The 24,345-nt window shown below is 38.9% G+C and overlaps 1 protein-coding gene across 2 annotated transcripts in view; it reads right to left on the bottom strand.

The window, feature by feature from the left end:
* pik3cb (phosphatidylinositol-4,5-bisphosphate 3-kinase, catalytic subunit beta) overlaps nucleotides 1-24,345 on the bottom strand; it is a 149,934-nt gene that overhangs the window by 58,316 nt on the left and 67,273 nt on the right. The window contains exon 1 of one of the 2 annotated variants that reach the window (XM_062067964.1): nucleotides 6,074-6,192. The exons of the other annotated variant lie outside the window; for it this stretch is intronic. Coding sequence (XP_061923948.1) covers nucleotides 6,074-6,129 — 56 coding nt within the window. The 5' untranslated portion in view covers nucleotides 6,130-6,192. Of the gene's footprint in view, nucleotides 1-6,073; nucleotides 6,193-24,345 lie in introns of those variants that run through there. 2 annotated transcript variants of the gene reach the window in all.

Genomic DNA, 24,345 nt, shown 5'->3' with positions numbered 1-24,345 from the left:
TATCAACCATGCGGATGGAAACTATCTTGACGGTCGTTCTGTTGTCCGCTCGAACGGTATTTCTTATATGGTATGTGATCATGCTAGCAAAGACAATTAGTTATATAGAACTGTAATAAATAACCACATTTGATTATGTTCCACAAGTTGGACACAAGAAAAATAAACAAGACAGCAGGGAGTCTGTGATATTTCAATTTTGGCGCAGGTTACACAGACAAAAAGCAAAATAAAACCTGTCCTGTCTGACTGATGCAGCCCCAAAACAAAAGGAGGCCGCATGTGTTCACACGCATGTGAGCTTATTACAGGCTTCGTGAATGACGTTTTCACACCAGACAGCTTGAAAAGTGTGTGCTCGTACTGTGATGCCAGCACTCAGTGCCCCTGTGTGTGTGTCTGTGTGTGTCTCGTATGCGTATAGGTGCAGGCACACACACACAAAAGGTGAGTGGGGTCATTGAGAATGTGATGGCAGAAAGCCCGATGTCTGCTGACAGGTCAAATTTCAGTGAGTGGATAAGAGGATAGAGTGTGTGTTTGCAAGATCAAAGTTTCGTTCAACCAAACAGACGAGCCTGAGGGTCTGCAGTCAACATTAGCAGACTAAATGATCACTTGCATTCCCCCCACCACACATCCCCTGGTATACATTGTTAATGGCCTGTACTTGAAGGTGGAGAAATATGAGACAGTTAAGGTTATTTTCATGTTTTCTCTTGACAGACGGGTACCTTTCATGTGACTTTTCTATGTAAATAACAGCTGCCTGAGGAAAACAAGCTTGCAACTTAAATGTCTTATAAATAGCAATGAAACAGAAAATGAAAAACAATACTTGTGACCTTAACGTAACAAGTAAAACCCAACAAATAAACACAAATAAATAAAACAAAATGCATCTATGTACTGTATTTTTTGGACTATAAGGCGCACTTAAATTCCTTTCATTTTCTCAAAAATCGACAGTGCGCCTTATAACCTCGTGCACCAAATGTAAAAATGAATCCTGGTTGTGTTTACCGACCTCGAAGCAATCTTATTTGGTACATGGTGTAATGAAAAGTGTGACCAGTAGGTGGCAGTCACACATAAGAGATGCATTTGGACTGCAAGTTGACGCCCCCTTTCAATAAAGGGTGCTAGCAAGTACAGGTTAGTAAGCACGCCCCAAACTTTGATGTTTCATTGAGAATATAGAACAGGTGGCTCAAAAATCTAAAAAAGGTTTTAGTACAACTTTGGTAAGCACGCAGCCGCACCGCTTGATGGATTGTGGGCGCATTACGGCTACCGTAGTTACACATACTGTGCTTTAACAGGTATTATTAAGGTGAGGGTATACTGACCCAAAAATGGCACCCATTAAGAGAGACAGTGTCTGGCGTTTTGCTTCGCAATATTATGCAACACTAACTTTTCTTACCTATTGGTATCTGCTGTTGTGTATTTGGAATCTGCATAAGTCCAAAAAATGTGCACGCGTTCGCCATTGTAGCTGATGCTATAGTCAATAAGATCCTTTTTCTCTATCGTCCTGTTGTGGGGCATTCATCCCCCGCTGTTCCCATTTGTAATATAAAGTAGCATACAGTTTTAACTTCTATCTTTCGGTGGACTTGCGAATGAAGTGCTAAAAACTATCGCTATTACAAAGATGACAGGGAAAAACCGCTGTCAAAGTGGAGGCACGTAAAAAGGCCGCCCACAAAACGGCGCATCGTGAAGAGATGGTCAGAAAGCAGCTTGAAGATGGTCTGTAAAACATAATGTAGGCAACATTTTGATCAAATGGGTAAATGGGTTATACTTGTGTAGCGCTTTTCTACCTTCAAGGTACTCAAAGCGCTTTGACACTATTTCCACATTCACCCATTCACACACACATTCACACACTGATGGCGGGAGCTGCCATGCAAGGCCCTAACCACGACCCATCAGGAGCAAGGGTGAAGTGTCTTGCTCAAGGACACAACGGACGTGACGAGGTTGGTAGAAGGTGGGGATTGAACCAGGAACCCTCAGGTTGCTGGCACGGCCACTCTCCCAACTGCGCACCGTCCCCAAAAGAATCACCATTACTTGTTATTTACACTAGGAAGTGTTTTAAATGTACACAAAAAATCGTATGTTCCCTTTAATGCGCCTTACAATCCGGTGTGTATGAAAATAGACATTAAGACCCGCTCATCTGCAGTGCCCAATGTTCCGAAAAATTCGTCATAGTAGTTTTCAAGTGCCAGCCGACAAAAGTCCTAAAGAACTTGACAAAGCTGAGAAGATCGTAGAGGATGCTTTATCAACTCAAATACAGTAGATTTTGTTGGGTTTATTTCACAGCACAACAGGGCTGGGCAATAAGGAAAAAAAAAATATGATGACGATTAAATTTCCCATATCATCCGACCTTGAATAATTGTTGAATAATTGTCCTGTGCAGGATTATACCGAGTACTGCTGCGTTCTTTCTGTTTACTAGTACTGATGTATATTGTTACAGTAATTTCTGCCATGTTTGATCAAGGTAATATTTGCTCACAGCTGACAACTGTCATTTTGTTCATATATAATTGTGTTAACTCAAGTTGTAACGGTACAGGTAACCCACGCTACAGTCTGTACCTCAGTTTTGCTTTTTTTTGGTAAGACTTGTGGGGGTAAAGAGAACAACTTTTTTTCCCCTCTCAAAGTTTTGTTACTTTGCTTGTCATCATAAACTTAATTCTGCACTGAACAAGATATCAGTGGTGTACTGAATACTATAAGACTTGATTTCAAGTTAACATTTACTAAACCCATCCTTCCGCTTATCCGAGGTCGGGTCGCGGGGGCAGCAGCCTAAGCAGGGAAGCCCGGACTTCCCTCTCCCCAGCCACTTTGTCCAGCTCTTCCCGGGGGATCCCGAGGCGTTCCCAGGCCAGCCGGGAGACATAGTCTTCCCAACGTGTCCTGGGTCTTCCCCGTGGCCTCATACCGATCGGACGTGCCCTAAACACCTCCCTAGGGAGGCGTTCGGGTGGCATCCTGACCAGATGCCCGAACCACCTCATCTGGCTCCTCTCGATGTGGAGGAACAGCGGCTTTACTTTGAGCCCCTCCCGGATGGCAGAGCTTCTCACCCAATCTCTAAAGGAGAGCCCCGCCACCCGGCGGAGGAAACTCATTTCGGCCGCTTGTACGCGTGATCTTGTCCTTTCGGTCATAACCCAAAGCTCATGACCATAGGTGAGGATGGGAACGTAGATCGACCGGTAAATTGAGAGCTTTGCCTTCCGGCTCAGCTACTTCTTCACCACAACGGATCGATACAGCGTCCGCATTACTGAAGACGCCGCACCGATCCGCCTGTCGATCTCACGATCCACTCTTCCCTCACTCGTGAACAAGACTCAGAGGTACTTGAACTCCTCCACTTGGGGCAGGGTCTCCACCGCAACCCGGAGATGGCACTCCACCCTTTTCCGGGCGAGAACCATGGACTCGGACTTGGATGTGCTGATTCTCATCCCAGTCGCTTCATAGTCAGCTGCGAACCGATCCAGTGAGAGCTGAAGATCCTGGCCAGATGAAGCCATCAGGACCACATCATCTGCAAAAAGCAGAGACCTAATCCTGCAGCCACCAAACCGGATCCCCTCAACGCCTCGACTGCGCCTAGAAATTATGTCCATAAAAGTTATGAACAGAATCGGTGACAAAGGGCAGTCTTGGCGGAGTCCAACCCTCACTGGAAACGTGTCCGACTTACTGCCGGCAATGCGGACCAAGCTCTGACACTGATCATACAGGGAGCGGACCGCCACAATCAGACAGTCCGATACCCCATACTCTCTGAGCACTCCCCACAGGACTTCCCGAGGGACACGGTCAAATGCCTTCTCCAAGTCCACAAAGCACATGTAGACTGGTTGGGCAAACTCCCATGCACCCTCAAGGACCCTGCCGAGAGTATAGAGCTGGTCCACAGTTCCACGACCAGGACGAAAACCACACTGTTCCTCCTGAATCCGAGGTTCGACTATCCGGCGTAGCCTCCTCTCCAGTACACCTGAATAGACCTTACCGGGAAGGCTGAGGAGTGTGATCCCACGATAGTTAGAACATACCCTCCGGTTCCCCTTTTCTAAAGAGAGGAACCACCACCCCGGTCTGCCAATCCAGAGGTACCGCCCCCGATGTCCACACGATGCTGGACTAAACAACACTTTCAAATGGTAAATTATTATTTGTATCTATTGATTACTTGTATACATCAGTGCTTGTCACCAGTGGTTTGGCCAACGGCAAGCGGTGACCCAGAATGTGGAGTTAAAAAAAACCCTCAAATACTGTGGCTTGAATTTAATGAAAATGCATTAAGGTGCAGTTTGAATTTGAGATACTGTAAAATAATGTGTACTAACACATAAAACCTGTTTAATGATTATTTTAGGGGAAAAAAAAAAATCCACAAACTCAAATATGATTTGAACAAAAAGTGTCTGCAGAGTTTTGTATTAGTATTGAATCAGAGCATACACATAAACAAAAAGTCTGATTCAAATATATTTTGATATTTAAAAAAAATAATAGGTGTGTTTATTCTCCCAGTCTCAAGTAATTCAGTCAAAATTACATTCTGTGTGTGCCTGCGAGTCCATACTCAGGGCAGGATTACTGGTGAGCAGTGTTGGAACTAACTACTGTAACGCCGTTAGTTTCGGCGGTAACTAGTAATCTAACGCGTTATTTTTTATATTCAGTAACTCAGTTACCGTTACTACATGATGCGTTACTGCGTTATTTTACGTTACTTTTTATGTAGTATCGGCTAGAAACAGAAGATCTGAGTGTGTTTTATTGGAGCGCTGCGGTGGAAAAGAAGAGGCGCTTTGTGTGGGTGGGAGCGGGGGGGCTCCCATACCGTAGTTGAGGGGGGCGCAGGGGAGACGTTCCTCCAGGGCCTATGTACTTCGGGGCTAACAACCTTCACTTTACCTGGAAGTGGGTCTTTACAGCTGAGGGTGAATGACGAGGCCGGCGGTTAGCCATCCACCTAGCTAGAGCACCTGCACACACTCACTGTCGCCGCTCCCTCACTTCTCTCACCCACTCACTCACTGACGTCACTCACCTCGCATGCTGTCATATCTTAAAGGACCACACACACGCATACGCTACTCTCACAACAACTAACATGACATCATGGTGAAGCCAGAAGTCGAGTGTCTTAACATTCTCACTACTTTTCTTTTGTCGAGCACAAAGAAAATAATAATTTAGTTAAAATTAAGTTGTGTCTAGGATCAAATATCCTATCTAATTAAAGTTCAAGTTAAAGTACCATTATGTTGCAGCTATTTAAAATAGTTTTGTCAATTTGTTCTGGCCTGAAATAAATTGGCCCTTTGAAACCTATCTTTGTCTTTGTGTGTTGTATGTAGACCACATTGCTTAGCAGAGTTTGTGTGTTGTATGTAGACCACATTGCTTAGCAGAGTTCAGTGATGCAAATGCATGTCAAGTTGATCAACACATTGTATTATTCTCCAGTGCAATAACAGTACTGAAATGAAGGCTAACAGGGCATTAATGGGAGCCTTAAAAAAAAAAAGAGGAAAAAAAGAAGTAACTAAATAGTTACTTTTCACAGTAACGCATTACTTTTTGGTGTAAGTAACTGAGTTAGTAAATGAGTTACTTTTCAAATAAAGTAACTAGTAACTGTAATAGTTACTGGTTTTCATTAACTAACCCAACACTGCTGGTGAGCTGCAGCAGGGAGTGAGAATAAAGCCTGTGACAAAAGTTGCTGCTCTTAAATGTTGTGTTTCAACTTCTATGTGAGTGTTAGCCATATGTCTTCATTTTATTCTTCTGGGCTGCACTTCCAGCTTTGTTAAAGGGAAGAGGCACAACGCTGATTGAACATTAATCATGTCGTAAGGAGCCTGACTTTCACGATCGAGGACAGAGACGGTCACACACTACGAGCAGTACCCATTCAATGCGTAGTAAATAACATTCAATAATCAATATACATAGTATTTACATCAAACTGTAATAGTAATAGTATGTAATAGTAATTACATACCAATGGTTTCTCCAGTCTTCTCTAATTACAATTGTATTCCTATAGTTCCTCTCCATTGCATCCACATCAAATGACTTAATTCTGTTAATGAATTAATTACTTTCCTTCTTTATATCGTATGCATGTAATATGGTATCAAGATTCAAACACTTCAAACATTCAATACTTGCATCAATGCCACAAGGTAAAATACATCATCTTCATTGGTATCAGAGTTTTAAAAGATGTACCCGTACCAACTTTGGTATCATAGTCTTAAAAGATGTATCAGTGGTGTCTTTAGGTGCGAGAATCCTTGTGATGTTTACATTTTTCAAAATTTGACAGTAGTCGACAACAATGACACTAGAGTAGGGCTGGGCGATATGGCCTTTTTTAAATATCTCAATATTTTTAGGCCATGTCACGATACACGATATATATCTCAATATTTTTCCTTAGCCTTGAATTAACACTTGATGCATATAATCACACCAGTATGATGATTCTATGTGTCTACATCAAAACATTCTTGTTCATACTGCATTAATATATGCTCATTTTAAACTTTCATGCAGAGAGGGAAATCACAACTAAGTCAATTGACCAAAACTGTATTTATTAAAAAGTTATTAAGCAGTGGCACAAACATTCAAGGCATTTCAAAACAGAAAGTGCAAGATTGTCAGAGACATTTTAAAACAAGCTATGAGTGCACTTTTGTGCATGATGTCACTTAGATGTCATATCAAAACAACACTAAATTAAAGTGCACTTTTTGTACAGAACACCACTACAATAGTTTAAAATAAAGTACACTTTTGTGCATGATGTCACACAAGATATTTCAATAACTGTCAAATAAAAATGAGCTGGATGGATGGAGGCTCTCAGACCCTCCCGGCCTGGGTATCCCTTGAAACGGCAATCCCACACTTCTCATTACATTCTTGCTTATGCTCATCACTCCCTTTCCCATTTAAACTTGAAGGCGCAAACACCATTGTATCGATCTCCATTAAAATATGGAACCAGCTACGGAAACACTTGGGTTTTCAGGGCCCATTTATATTGACCCCGCTACTTAAAAAACAATTATTTAAACCTTCCCGTACTGACCCCGCATTCATGACTTGGCACGATCATGGTATCACCACTGTGAAAGACCTTTATGCAGACGGAGTGTTCTCATCCTTCACTGAACTCTCTTCCAAATACGATTTGCCGAACTCCCACCTTTTTCGCTTTTTTCAGGCGAGGGACTTCGTAAAGAAGCAGTTCCCACACTTTCCAAATCGCCCTCCGGAAACGCTTATAGATACATTATCTTTGAGCCCTAATCATAGAAAATGTATCTCCGTGTTATATACCTCCTTAAGTTCAGTTGCTCCAAACTCTCTATCAGTGATAAGAGCCTCATGGGAGAGCGATCTTAATACCAACATATCCGATCAACACTGGGACTCTGCCCTGAAACTGGTCCACTCCTCCTCAATATGTGCCCGTCATAGTCTCATCCAATGCAAAGTAATCCATAAAATTCACTACACTAATTCAAAACTATCCAAAATCCACCCCACTGTTAGCAATACCTGCAATAGATGCAAACAATCTCCGGCTGATCATGTCCATATGTTCTGGTCCTGCTCTAAACTATGTTCCTTTTGGGAGGACATTTTTGACACAATCAGAAAAGCATACGGTCAAGACTTTCCCCCCAACCCACTATCAGCCATTTTTGGCGTATGCCCCGATAACAGGTGCCTGGTATCACTAAAACGCGCTGTTGCTTTTACGACCTTGCTGGCCAGGCGATTGATCTTGTTTAATTGGAAGCTGGCTCGCCCCCCATCACACGGCCGTTGGATTAGAGAGGTTCTCTACAATCTAAAACTGGAAAAACTTAGGTTTTCGCTAAAAGGCTCGGCTCAAGCATTTGAAAGCTCATGGAGTCCTTTCCTGATGTATGTTAACTCTCTTGACTTATGCCCAGACGCAGATGAGGAATAATTTCCCTTTTATTTATTATTATTATTCTTTCTTTCATTTTTATTTTTTTTCTTCTTTCTTTTTTCTCTCTCTCCTTTCAGCCTGTTTGTCTGTCTCTGGCCCCGTATGTGTGTGTATGTGTGAGAATGTGTCTGTCTTTGTCGTCTTATTTGTTATATGATTGTGCCATATGTCCCTTGTTGATGTGACCTGGTTGGGTGGTTTGGGTTTTAAGGGAAAGGGTGTGAATAATTTACTGACTTTAAAATTGTACTGTTTCGACTTGCCCTTTTTTCTGTCTATTTGAAAATGCCAATAAAAAAAGTTGGATTAAATAAAAATGAGCTGCATGATAGGAAATCAAATAGTGTATGTCCTATGTGGTAGGTTACTGCGGACGTTATCTCCTTCTGTTGTTGACTATTTTTTTTCATACGGTGTTGATGTGGAATTGGTTGCCTCTGCATTTTGTTGGCGTGGCACCGAACTGAGATGTTGACATGTGGAGTTTCAAGCACTCTTCTTTCTCTAGCAGGTAACTTTTCAAATGATGCTACACATTAGCAGTAATGCTACTTTTTGTAGCAACGCTTTTGCCCCACACTTGACAAATTACGGTTGTCTGTTCGACATATTTCCACTTGAAGCCAAACCACCGCCAGACGATACACCCCCTACTGTTTTTCTTGGGAATTAATTCTTCTTTCATTTGTTACCAGATTCGCACCTTCTTTCTCTCGTATTACCACTCGCACCACAGCTAACCTTACCCATGCCGCTACCTCTCTGCTCCGCGAGGGCGTATACGTATACGACGTATGTAAGAAGGTGCGCTTGTTTTACGTCTCTGTGAGAAGCAGAGACAACAAAGAGTGAGAAGAGCCTGTAGTGCAATGCCCGCAGCTAAAAGCAACTGCGTGAGAACGTATACTCGAATATCACGATATAGTCATTTTCTCTATCGCACAGAGACAAACCCGCGATATATCGAGTATATCGATATATCGCCCAGCCCTACACTAGAGCAATTCTTTTATAATGTCATTAAACATACGTTAAGTCCAAATGAGTCATCCCATTGAAAACAACATATTGTAAGTTCTGTAATCACAATTAAAGAAGTAAAGAGAATATTCGTTCAAGTAGAGCTCTCTAGTTGTGTTACTAGTATTCTGATGGTTATGTACTAGGGATGTAACGGTACGGCACCCCCACTAGTTGTGTTACTAGTGTTCTGATGACTATGTACTAGGGATGCAATGGTACAGCACCCCAACGGTTTGGTACTTACCTCTGCACGCTAATGAAACAAATAGCCAGATATAAAACTGCTTAGCTTTTTCAAATGAAAACATAAATAACTACAAACTGCTGGCAGCTAATTCTCCAGTAAATACAATTCCCAAACAAAAGATTTAATGATTGAAGAGTCTATGGTGGCAACAAGCATTCTGATTATCTTGACTGTTATTTAGCACTCACAGTAGGATGCTTGTACGGCTTTCAGAAATTAAATGGGGTGTTTGCAACTTGCTTAACATCACCATTAGTGAATTAACATAATATACAGTATATATATATTTAAGTGTATATAGCTTTGAATAAAAATTGCTCCTCCGTCCGAGGAATTTGTTCTGCTTTCCGACTTGTCACAAGCAGTCCGAAAGAACCAACTAACAATTTGCAGTCTTCTTGTTGTTACAATAACCTATACATTCAATGAGACAGTGGCTAAGGTTAGTAGTTAAACATTGTTAAATCATTAGCTGACCACCTAAAAAAGCTAATGTCTGCATTACGTACAGGCATAGCAACGTCATTACGTGCTAAAAGGCATAAGAGGTCAGTGTATAGGGAGGGGCGATATGGACCAAAACCTATATCGCGATACATATTGCAGCTTCCTGCAATAACGACATTATATATATATATATATATATATATATATATATATATATATATATATATATATATATATATATATATATATATATATATATATATATATATATATATATATATATATATATATATATATATATATATATCCCTCAATCATCAGGAGATTAAATCTCCTGATGATTGAGAGAAACCCCTCATGAAACAGGCCTGTAGAGATGAAATAGTCTTGTGATTTTTCCCACACATACATATTACGCTCTACCACGGTATCGAGCTCTATTTTTTTGGATAATCTAATTAAGACATATATATATATATATATATATATATATATATATATATATATATATATATATATATATATATATATATATATATATATATATATATATATATATATATACATACAAATATATATATATATATACATACATATATACACACACATATATATATACACACACATATATACACACATATATATATATATACACACATATATACACACACATATATACATACACATATATATACACACACACACACACACACACACACACACACACACACACACACACACACACACACACACACACATATATATATATATATATATATATATATATATATATATATATATATATATATATATATATATATATATATATATATATATATATTTTCATTCTCTACTGCTTGTCCCTGTATACAGTATATACTGTACATACATATATATATTCATAATTTATATTTTTATCACAATTTTAATCCGACAATAACACAGGAAAGGGATGTGACATTATCAAATACATATAATCAATCAATCAATCAATCAATGTTTATTTATATAGCCCTAAATCACAAGTGTCTCAAAGGGCTGTACAAGCCACAACGACATCCTCGGTACAGAGCCCACATACGGGCAAGGAAAACTCACCATGGTTCTGATTTCTGATTATTTACTGTGGTTTTTGTCCTTAAAGTCCTTCAGTGTCCAGGAACTTATTTTCTGAGTTTGAAAACATGAAAAAAACAAAGATTTTGGACAATAAAAATGTATATAACCACTGTAGTATCGACTATACTTGGTACCGTTACTGTCAATATTTGTATCGATCCAACCACTTTTGTTCACATTCAAGAGCTCCAGCTTGCGATTAGCAAGGCTTATTTTATCCTCATACCGTGTGTAGAGTAGCATAAGCTATTCCTCATAGTCCAGGGATGATACTTGTAATAAACATAGTTTTTTTCTGCCATGGAGACCAGGATTGCTGACTTAGAAGTGGCTTTGCATTGTGGAGGGACATAGACGCGAGCGAGAATGCAGCATTGCCTTGAGGATGCGTTTGTTTGCTTGTTGCTGTGAAATGTGTGGGACACAGTTAGAATGTGTCATCAATATGCATTATATGCATTATCACGATATACCGATGTAGTATTAAAAGCTCTATGAACGGCCAAATTTATATAATTTAGATTTTATTGTCTATATTGCACAGCCCTCGCAGAGTATAAGTGAAGTGAAGTGAATTACGTTTATGTAGCGCTTTTCTCTAGTGACTCAAAGCGCTTTACTTAGTGAGACCTATTATGTAAGTTACATTTAAACCAGTGTGGGTGACGGAAGCGGGGATCGAACCTGGAACCCTCAAGTTGCTGGCACAGCTGTCCTACCAACCGAGCAACGCTGCCCCATAATGTTTACGACACTATGGTAAGTTAGTGCCCTCTAACATCCGTGTAAATGTTGCAAACAGCCCCTTTAATTAAATTTGCCTTGGTATGTGTTTGCGTGTGTAACTAATAAAAAAATAACAGCTGAAAAAAACAACAGTTTATTTGTGTAAACAGCCTTGAGGTCCTGGTGGTGATTAAGTGTCCTGTGACACATTTTCTTCACCACTGTGTTAAAAATAAAAAGTTCCCGAATCCCAAACTCCTCACTGAAAACACCGAGGCCTCTCCCGTAAATGACTATGACGATGAACATACTGGCAATATTGTGACTGCTTGTGTCAGCAAAGTGTGACATGTAGATGGGTGAGTCAGTATCAGTGGAATGAGAAAAACAGAATGCACTCCTGAAAAAAATGTTAAGAAGACATACTGATGGTTTGTCTTAATAAACTTATTGCAAGGCATTCTAAAGAAAGGACACATTCGTTACTGTTCTCTCTTGTAGTTGTTGCCTTTTTATTTGTTTCCTGCATTCAACAAAGACGCCAGTCTACCAAGTCACATTCCTTGAGTGTTAAACATACCGTGAATTCCAGACTATAAACCGCTACTTTTTTCCTACGCTTTGGACCTTGCGGCGTATAAAACGCTGGGGCTAATTTATTGATTTTTTTTCGCTGACAACCATAATACAAATAGTTCTTAATAAAACAAGCAGACACTTTAAAGCAGTGTTTTTCAACCACTAGTGTGCCGTGAGATACACTCTGGTGTGCCGTGGGAGATGATCTAATTTCACCTATTTGGGTTAAAAATATTTTTTGCAAACCAGTAATTATAGTCTGCAAATGATGTCTTGTTGTTGAGTGTCGGTGCTGTCAAGAGCTTGGCAGAGTAACCGTGTAATACTCTTCCATATCAGTAGGTGGCAGAAGGTAGCTAATTGCTTTGTAGATGTCGGAAACAGCGGGAAGCAGCGTGCAGGTAAAAAGGTGTCTAATGCTTAAACCAAAAATAAACAAAAGGTAAATGCCCCTAAGAAAAGGCATTAAAGCTTAGGGAAGGCTATGCAGAACTAAACTAAAACTGAACTGGCTACAAAGTAAACAAAAACAGAATGCTGGATGACAGCAAAGACTTACTGTGGACCAAAGACGGCGTCCACAATGTACATCTGAACATGACATGACAATCAATAATGTCCCCACAAAGAAGGATAACAACTGAAATATTCTTGATTGCTAAAACAAAGTAGATGCGGGAAATATGGCTCAAAGGAAGACATGAAACTGCTACAGGAAAATACCAAAAAAAGAGAAAAAGCCACAAAAATAGGAGCGCAAGACAAGAACTAAAACACTACACACAGGAAAACATAAAAAAACTCAAAATGAGTCACGCCGTGATGTGACAGGTCGTGACAGTACACCTAATTTGAGACAAGAGCTATAGTGATGCATGGTTGGTTATGGTTTAAAGTCATATCCAACTATTGTGACAGTGACATTTTACTGTCAACTGATATTCGTTTTTTAATGATTTCGGCTGGTGGTGTGCCTCCGGATTTTTTCAACGCAATAAATGTGCCCTGTCTCAAAAAAGGTTGAAAAACATTGCTTTAATGGTGCGTTATTGTTCGTGCTATGGCACCATCTTTTGGACGAGTTCGCTGACACACACCTCGGATTGTAAATAATGTAAATAATTCAATGTGATTATCTTGTAAGATGACTGTATTATGATGATAGTATATATCTGATAGTATATATCTGTATCATGAATCAATTTAAGTCGACCCCGACTTAAACAAGTTGAAAAACTTATTCGGGTGTTACCATTTAGTGGTCAATTGTACGGAATATGTACTTCACTGTGCAACCTACTAATAAAAGTCTCAAACAATCAATCAATCAAAGACTGCAGGTGCTACAGTGCCCTTCAATTTACACAAGAGCTTTAAACCGGAAGTAGAAGTGCCGTCCAGTCTTCTAGCTTTCTATAGCGTTTCTACTCATATGGATTCTTCAGTCATCACGCCATGCAATGTTTGTAAGTTTTACTATATAACTTAAACTATTTATACTTGCTAAACAGTCCCGTGTTTTCATGCCTATTTGTACGTGCTATCGAAATGTAATCAAGGAAGCGTTGTTAGCATTAGCTAATATGCTGACACGTTTATGAGTGTCTGTGTTGGTATTATTAACTTACAATGGAATTATTTTTGTATTGTTTCAGTTTCACCGTGGAGTGATTGAGTCTGTTTAACTGATTGGAGAACTAGCTTCCGCAGCCAGTGGGTCCATAACGGTGACTTCTGTTTTGATTAATCAGCCGTTTAACTGCCGTGTTTACAGGCACCGTTTGGAAACAATTAAGGTATGTATATAAATATTTACAAAATATTTCTGTGTAAATAACTCATTTCGCAAAAATGTAGTGGGTGCAGCTTATATACCGGTACGCTCTGTAGTCTGGAAAAAACAGTATTTGGCCAATAAATCTGATTATGATTCTCCGATTAATGTGTGAGTGATGTGTTGTGCTAAACATGTTGCTCACACATTAATCAGAGTATATATCATTTGTACTGCACTCTTTTGCGTAACAGACCCCCAAGGACTGAAAATTATGGTTTTACCAGCAGTGTGCGTAAAAACAATGTCTCAGATGAGGAACGTGTTGTGTGAATGTTTCTTTTTACAACACAGAAAATTACACATAGATTTAACATGTTGTTTGTTCAGTTCGGTTTAGTAAAAAAAAATTACGGGCCACTAACACTTGCATTTAGAAATGTATAACGTAGGTGGTGAATTAGGGCTGCAACGATTAGTTGACAATAGTCGTGACGTCATCACTCGTGTTTTTCCGGGCGGAAGCAGGCGCACCGCCACTCGCAATACCATCGTGAGTTATAACATGTCAATTGTGAGAACATTTATTCTTATTTTTGTTAAAATCATTAATACCTTGTTCATTTTCGAAAGCGGACGTTGTTTTTATGGCAGTACATCTGTGATACGCGAGCATTTAAGGCGGAGGCATGATTTTGGTCATCTGGAGGAAGGACACGGTCTCAGCCTCAGTAAGGGTGTTAGCTCATGCCTTGCTCGATAGCTAACAAGTGGGATACGAAGTTGTGTGGGAAATAACTACCAATCATTTTAGCCAAAGTCAGCCAGCTAAACTTTGTCTATATAAATTCAAGTATGTTTTAAAGCAGCGTCAATTTGCAATGCAGTAAAAAAAAGAAGCACAGTAACAAACATGAACCGAACGCACACAGGCAGGCAGGCAGGCAGGCACCAATGTGGAGATATAAGATTAAACATAAAATGAATACATTGAGTCTATTAGAGTGCTAAAACTGCCAAGAGTTAATCTATAGTCAATATATTAGTGTGCAGCTTTTTAAACATCATCACAATATGCTTCTTTTCTTTTTGAGGAAGTTACATTTTGTGTTTTGTTTGCTTTTATTGCTGCCATCTTATGTTTTTTATTACATAACAAGGTAAAACTATTTTATTAGCAATTTGCCTTTCCTTTTTTTTTTTAAAAATAAACATTTTAATAATCATTTACATTTTTGTAACCGCTGAATGAGCAGCACAGTTACAGTAAAAATAAATATTTATGAATTAATTTGTCATCTTTAGAGGGACAAGCGGTAGAAAATGGATGGATGGATGGATGGATGTTAGTAAGCACATGCCTAAAACAACTAAAGCTGAATTTAGAAGTCAATGGAAAAATTAGAGCCATTAAATATGTGTACGCTTTATTATACGACTAATCGTTAAAATAATTGTTGACTAAGTGACTATCAAAATAATCGTTAGTTGCAGCCGGTCTGTGAATTTATTCCAATAGTGCCCATTACATTACATGCACATGTGTCATGACCAATCATGCATACTAGACAAATGCCTAATTTACCCATCCTTATGTATAGAAGATATGCACAGAATATATGGGCCGATGAAACAATATCAATATATATAAACGCACAATCGATCAGATTTGGTCACATTTTCAGTAGACCCATAATAAATTCATATAAGAACCAAACTTCATGAATGTTTTTTTGGGACAAACAAGTATGTGCTTCAATCCCTCTATCACAAAAAAATAAGAGTTGTAGGAATTATTGGAAACTCAAGACAGCTAAACTGACTGCTAAAATTATGTTCCTTACGAGTGTATGTAAACTTTTGACCACAACTGTGTATATATATGTACAGACATACATACACACACACACACACACACACACACACACACACACACACACACACACACACACACACACACACACACACACACACACACACACACACACACACACACACACACACACACACACACACACACACACACACACACACACACACACACACACACACACACACACACACACACACTTTTTTCGGCAGAAGAAACGGAAAATAAGGAAGCATGGTTGGTTGCATGAACAAAGGCACTCACGGTTTGGTAACCTGGCAAAACAGAAAGTGGTCAGTGAGCCTGTAGCCTATCTCATAACCGCAGTAATACTCCCGACGGTTAGTATCACTGTTTCAAATTAAAATAATTGAAAAACTGTGATTGATAATTGCACTTAGATAAAACTGATTGACTACGAGTTTGCTAAGTAAACAAGAGACGTCAACATCTTTCCCAATTAAGAAACGACATACGTCAACGGTCAACCCAATCTAAACGTGTACTGTAAAAACATTGCTGTCCGAGCAACTCAGATTATCAATTGTGCCTATTCAACCAACAAGCTGTGCTCTCTTAACTTGAGTGATCGAGGATTACAAAACAAAGGTGTTTTTACAATGCGTTTAAGGGCCGCTGAACAGAGTAGGACAACACAATGCCCACCAGAAATAATACATAACAACATATTTTATTTAAAGTTAAAGTGCCACTGATAGTCACAGACACACTAGGTGTGGTGATATTACCCTCTGCATTTGACCCATCCCCTTGTTTCACCCCTTGGGAGGTGAGGGGAGCAGTGAGCAGCAGCAGTGGCCGCGCTCGGGAATCATTTTGGTGATTTAACTCCCAATTCCAACCCTTGATGCTGAGTGCCAAGCAGGGAGTAATGGGTGTTACAAACTTTTTATTTTAATACATTTTAAAGTGCTACAGTACAAACCAATATTTAAAACAATAAACGATTAGACATTAAATAATAATAAATTAAATAAAATACTAAGACTAAACCTAAAACACCATTAGTGAAGCATAGGAAACACAAAACATGCAACATTTCTACCAGTGTGTCTATTTATTTTAGTTCTTTGGGAAAAAAAATAACTTGGTCAAAAAATGTCAGTATGTGTATAAGTACATTTTGAACATCTTCAACAATGCAGCGATAATAATGATAACCGTGATAACTATGGTCACGATAACCGTGATATGAAATTTCCATATGGTTATATCCCTATACGCCAACCATCTCTGGTGCTGCTGAGGCACACACCCACGCTCAGGAAGGAAGGAGTGACAGCAGACAGGAAGCGAGTGACAAATAACAGCCAGCGCAAAAGTCCCCAATCAGTCATTCATAAAGAAGCTGAGCATGCGATACAATGCCTGAAGAGTTATTTTAAGTGATGTGTCACATCAAATCTAAATGGTACCCACTGGACAGTCAGACTGAAGAAATATAAAAACTGCACAGGAAGTCCATGGGCATTGTGAAATATAAAACTCTATTTGAACTTTAGATTGTTTTTGTTGTTGCTTTGACACAAGTCAAAATATGTCTATACTGTCACTATGAAAAATGTTTTTTTTTAACCATGGTGGCCTACAACTATACTGTACTATTGTTAACACAGGCATTTAAGAAAACTGCTTGAAAGCTATATATAGTCTAGCTCTTTGGAGACAGTTGCATTGAAACACCGTATAGCATCCTAGACTTCCTGATGAGTCACTGCGAGACAAACTGTGGCAGTGCATGTCTACATTGTAACCATGCTGAGTCTGTATGACTGAATGCATGACTGTCTGAATTAGTTATCTCATGGCATGGCCTTTTCCTCATATCAACTGAGTAGAAAATGGATAAAGGGAGGCAGACAAAAGGGGATATAAAGATAGATTCAATACACTGTACTGTATGTACTCTAAGGATGTAACAATATGAACATTTCATATTAGTTATCGTGACCAAAATTGTCATTATTATCGAGGTATTTGTGAATGTGCTCAAAAAGTACTTAAACACACACTGAAAAATTTGGACTAACTTATTTTTTTAAATAACTAAAATAAACACCCTGTTAGAAAACCAACTATTTTGCATGCTTTTTGTTTGGTTAAGTTTCACTGATAGTATGTTAATCCTTGCATTTTATCTGCTTTAATAGTAGTTTACATCAGCATTTTAAGATTTATTTAAAATGTGTAACAAATACAATCTATTATGAATATTTATTATTTCTGGTGGGCGTTGTGACGTTCTTCTTTTCAACGGTACTTAACAAACCGTAAATACACCTTGACCTCATTTTCCACTGAGTATGTATCGATCACTCTGTTCCAAAAGAGCACAGCCTATGTGCACGATTGAATAGCTTAATTGCGCAGACTGCAATGTGTTTATATTGAGTTTAGATTGGGGTATGTCGTTCCTTACTGGGGAAAGACGTTAATGTCTCTTGTTTTCATGTTAACATTTAAGATAGAGAGCTGGCGCCACTCAGTCCATAAGTTTATCAAACCATATACATCATTCACATTCAGTCATTTTGATTTAAATGGTAATACTAACCGTCCGGAGTTTTACCATTGTTATCCAGGGTTTCTCCTACATGTAATTGATTGTCGTGCACTGCCAAGGCAAAAAAAAAAGCCGCCACACCTTAAAAATAGGAATTTTTTTTTGAACATGAAAACAAATTTACGTACATTAATATATTGTATGAAGAGATATACTGTATGTGGTCTGTTTAGACGTACTATTGGCCATAATAAGTTTGAAAAACACCCCACATACCATGAAAATGTTCCTGTTTTATTTATTTTTTTAAATAAATAAAAAAAGGCGCATCTGAATCCCCTGTCAGCAGCGTTAAAGCTGGGCACGCACCTGAGTGGAGTTGGCACCAGTAAGGAGAAAAAGTTGAAGAGAAATGTATTTTCAGTTAATTAATGCATTTCATTTGTTCAAGCCACTACTCTAATGTTGACATTACTACTGACAACAATGTCTAACTTTACACCTTTCCTTATTGTGTTTAGTCTTACAGCGACTTCATTACGGAGAATATCAATGAACCACTTCAAGTTATTTTTTTCATCTCTAATTCAAAAGACTTACATATTTGTCAAACTAAATTCCAACATTCAGGGAGGGCAGAATTAGTGTAGCCCTTTTTACGTTTTACAATAAACAGCAACAATTGAAAAATAGAGCTACACAATATAATATGAGATAAATATATGCAACTACCGGTACTAATAACTAGTAACACAGATTTGTTTTCAAATATTCGTAAAAAAAACATTTGTTAAGCCTTTTTAGAGAAAATATATGCATCATTGCCAATCAAAGGAATCCTGATGTCATAAATATGACGTCATATTGACCACGCTACCGCCACATATATAGTGGCAATCAGGGAGAAAAACTGTTATTATTAATAACGTTTTTCGTTAGATCCCTGATGTGCACTAAAGGTTACAAATAGACACAATCACAAAAGGCAAATATAATTAAGAAACATGTTTTTTTATCATTTACCCACATACGGGTTGGGTCAACAGTTTACTCACAAGGGTATGAAAAACGCCTGTAGTGTAACGCTTTTACTTCTGAAGCACTACACACAAAAGGGTGAAAAGATGGCATTTTGATGCTATTTTGTCATTAAATAGAGGCATAATGACAGAACTGAACAGTTATAAAAGCAAATATTTTTTACACTTTAGTGAGGTGGCGAGATACCTGTTGGGAGTAAGGCTGAAACGACGCGTCGACGTCATCGGTTACGTAAATACGTCGACGCCGTTTTTGTGCGTTGACGCGTCGCATATTTACGTCCCACTACCGTCATGGCGAAGCGCAAAGCAGACGATCAAAGCAGACGATGAGAGCGGTGCGAGCGAGGGGGAAAAATCACGCCAAAAGTCGTCAAAAGTGTGAAAGTATTTCAATACACAGCCTAATAATGTTGTTGTATGCACACTGTGTCGAGCGTAAATGGCCTATAATAGCAGCACAACGGCTATGAACGAACATTTGAAAAGAAAACCATCAACTAGTCAATCGTCCGCGCGAGTATACGTTGTCATCATTACACAAAAACATGAATGTGTCATTTGTATCTGCTAGGGGTGTAACGGTACGTGTTTTGTATTGAACCGTTTCGGTACGGGGCTTTCGGTTCGGTACGGGGGTGTACCGAAAGAGTTTCTAAGCTAAAGCTAACTTTAGCTGCTAAAGTCTTAACAAGCTGCTTTGCTCATTCTGCCTCTGTCTCAGCACGCAGCATTGTCCCACCCACACAACCATCTGATTGGTACACACGAAGCATTATCAGCCAATCAGTAGTGCGTATTCAGAGCGTTACCAGCCAATCAGCAGTGCGTATTCAGAGCGCATGTAGTCAGCGCTTCAGCGTCGAGCAGATAGGTGTTTAGCAGGTGAGCATCAGGCAGCGGACTCTCCCCAAATGATAATAAACACCTCCCAGTCAACTACTAGTAACATCACTATGAGCCTGTTGACCTTCTAGAAACTTAAACTGCAGCTCAGCTCACTCGCAGTCCTGACTTGAGGTGAAGGCTAATTAGCTCTCAGTTCCAGCCACATCGACCCCTTTTGAGCGCCTATTTTCAGCTGCTGGGAATATTGTAAACAAGAAAAGAAGCAGAGCATGTAGACATGCTAACCTTTCTTCATTACAACTGTTAGTCACTCACTGGAATGAGTAGAATTGGTTATTGTGTACTGTGTTGGACTGGATGTTTATTTTGCACATTTTAAAAGCAATACTTAATGTTTACAGTGCTCCAGAATATTTAGATTGGTACTTTTTTGTATTGGATGTTTATCTTTATTTTTGCACATTGTAGCAAATAAGCAATACTTTCACTTTTGTTGAAATGTTTACACTGTTGTTACAGAATATTTCGTTTTACACTTTTTTTGTATTGGATGTTTATCTTTATTTTTGCACATTTTAAAGCAAAATAAGCAATACTTTTACTTTTGAAATGCTTATACTATTGCAGAATATTAAGATTTGCACTGGATGTTGACTTTTATATTTGCACATTAAAAAGCAAATAAGCTACTTTTAATTTTGTTAAAGGTTAAAAGTTTTAAATGTTTACTATGTTACAGAATATTTAGTCATGTTGTTGTCAATGTTGACTGAGTGGCCATACTTCTTTTTTTTTAAAAATAAAAGCCATGCCTTTTGAGAAAACTGGCCTACATTTATTTTTTCATCTTCATTTTGAATAAAAAAATAATCGGTAAAAGGAAAAATAATCTATAGATTAATCGGAAAAAAATAATCTATAGATTAACCGATTAATCGAAAAAAATAATCTATAGATTAATCGATAGAAAAATAATCGTTAGCTGCAGCCTTAGTTGGGAGACCCCTTTTATAAAGTTAATCAAACTTGTGAGGACACAGTGGTATCTAGGGATATGAGTAATAACGGATATGAGTAATAACAGATATCGGTTAACTGTTATGCTTTAGGTTGCGAGCAGATATTCAGGCCCAACCAAAATATCTTGTCTTGCTTGTTAGCAAGAGCTCATAGCTAGAGATCAATAACTTTGTTTTTCCAATCATGGAAACGGAGAAAGTGAGTGTGAAGGACAGTGCTGACAGGGAAGAGCGGATGATATTCATTGAATTAAAGAAATAAATTGTCACGGTGGCGCATGATTGCTGTTGGCGTGACCCCAGGATACAAATACAGTAGGCATAGTGCAGATAAAAAGGTCTTAATTACAACTATGCAGACAAAAACCAAAAGACACACCATGAACATTAGTCACAATAGACAAACGAACCAGCATCGCAAGGAAGGTGACACTGACAGATAAACCTTCCTGATTAGTGATCAGAGGCACGCGAGTGCCCCGATCACTAATCAAGAGCAGGTGTGTAGAATAGAGCTCAGAAACATTGGTGAAGTCACTAAAGGCATAATCCCCCGAAAATATGAGCGCTAGACAGGAAGAAACACTAAACCCAGGAAAACAACTCTAAGACCTCAAAACTGTCCGAAATATGATAGAAATTATCTAAAAAAAACATGACCGAGCGTGTAGTCGACTTGGCAAAGTAATTGAAGCACAATACGGCTTGTCTGCACTATAATGAAGCCGAATGAGTCAATAATGCCAGCCTAGGATGTTAAAATAATATCTAAACAATGGACATCCATGAAAATATAAAAAAGGTAGTTTGATGGTGAAGCAGCTGGAAGGAGATATCATAATATTAATGCTGTTCATTAATATTACATTCATTCATTAAACTCCTGTCACTTGCAATTGTGGGTTTTTTTTTTCAACATCTTACGGTTTCGCAATAAGGGCTTTTTGAGGTACGTCACAGAAGGAAACAAACTTTTATCCGGAGATACCACTGTATCTGTATTTCATACATGGTAGCTTGTCTTCAGAAGCATGTTTAGCACAACTCATACAGGGCGGCACAAACACAATTTGCATTCATGTGAAAAAATTGCTGCGCGACATCACCCTTGTCAAACACCAGTGTCTACATCAGGAGTGAGGAGGCAATTTCAAGGCTGCTGGACTTATGGAAGGCAAACAACCTCAAACATCAAGATTTATTTGTCCACACCTTCTTTTAGTCTTCCAGTGACCACGTCTTTTTCGCATCTTTTATCGACCAGTCTGAGTTACGCTACAGTACATCAGTATTAGTGTTGTCCCGATACCAATATTTTGGTACCAGTACCAAAATGTATTTCGCTACTTTTCGCTACTTGTTGATACTTTTCTAAATAAAAAGGGACTACAAATAATTGCATTATTGCCTTTATTTTAACAAAAAATCTTACGGTACATTAAACATATGTTTGTTATTATTACCCACTCAGTGGGTAGAGTGTCCGCCCTGAGATCGGTAGGTTGTGAGTTCAAACCCCGGCCGAGTCATACCAAAGACTATAAAAAAATGGGACCCATTACCTCCCTGCTTGGCACTCAGCATCAAGGGTTGGAATTGGGGATTAAATCACCATAAATGATTCCCGGGCGCAGCCCCGCTGCTGCCCACTGCTCCCCACTGCTCCCCTCACCTCCCAGGGGGTGAACAAGGGGATGGGTCAAATGCAGAGGACAAATATCACCACACCTAGTGTGTGTGTGACAATCATTGGTACTTTAACTTTATTGCAATTTTGTCCTTAAATAAAATAGTAGTGAACGTACGAGACAACTTGTTTGGTAGTAAGTAAGCAAACAAAGGCTCCTAATTTAGCTGCTGACGTATGCAGTAACATATTGAGTTATTTATCATTCTATTATTTTGTCAAAATTATAAGGGACAAGCTGTAAAAATGGATTATAAATCCACTTGTTTATTTACTGTTAATATCTGCTTACTTTCTCTTTTAACATGTTCTATCAACACTTCTGTTAAAATGTAATAATCATTTATTCTTCTGTTGTTTGATACTTTATTTTAGTTTTGGAGCGTGTGAATATGAGTGTGAATGTTGTCTGTCTATCTGTGTTGGCCCTGCGATGAGGTGGCGACTTGTCCAGGGTGTACCCCGCCTTCCGCCCAAATGCAGCTGAGATAGGCTCTAGCACCCCCCGCGACCCCAATAGGGACAAGCGGTAGAAAATGGATGGATGGATGATACCACAAATTTGGGTATCAATCCGATACTAAATCGTTACAGGATCATACATTGGTCATATTCAAAGTCCTCATGTGTCCAGGGACATATTTCCTGAGTTTATAAACATAATATACATTTTTTTAAAACAAAAGTAGATTTTGTGATGTTAAAAAATATCGATGTAATCATAGTAGTATCGACTAGATACGCTCATGTACTTGGTATCATTACAGTTGATGTCAGGTGTAGATCCACCCATGGCATTTAAGAAACTTACTTTATTTGTTGCCATGGAGGCACGGATTAGTGATTTAGAAGTAGCTAGAACACTGCCGACGAACGTTAGCCGCGCGCTAGCTAGCCATGTCTTAAAACACCTCTTCCTGAGGGCGTTTCAGTGTTATAACTTCACCTGGCGGTGGGGTGGGGGACCGGTACATTTTAGAGGTGGTATAATACCGAATATGATTCATTCGTATCGCGTTACTATACTAATACCGGTATATCGTACAACTCTAATCAGTATATACAGTATTTTTTGCCATGTAGCCTAACCTCCTAAAGCCGCCTCTTTATGGCTAATTCTCGAGTACTATTCAGTGCAGTTGACAACCTGTGAGGCGTCTTTGTCTTGAACTAACCTCTCAGACATCTGTCCTCCTGCATTGGGGCTTGCCGCTTCTCTTTTTTTGTTATAACCAGTTTGTGATAATATCTAAAGGGATTATTTGACAGCACGGTATATTGTTTCCATGCAATTTCTCGCACTGACTAGTCTTTCTTTTTAAGAACAACAACAAACTGACAGATCTGTCAGAAGCAATCAGCTTTTTCTGTTGATA

Source organism: Entelurus aequoreus, linkage group LG13 (genome assembly GCF_033978785.1).
Source record: "Entelurus aequoreus isolate RoL-2023_Sb linkage group LG13, RoL_Eaeq_v1.1, whole genome shotgun sequence".
Lineage (NCBI taxonomy): Eukaryota > Metazoa > Chordata > Actinopteri > Syngnathiformes > Syngnathidae > Entelurus > Entelurus aequoreus.
The sequence above is the reverse complement of the archived record's forward strand: the minus strand, read 5'-3'. Positions and strand labels throughout refer to the sequence as shown.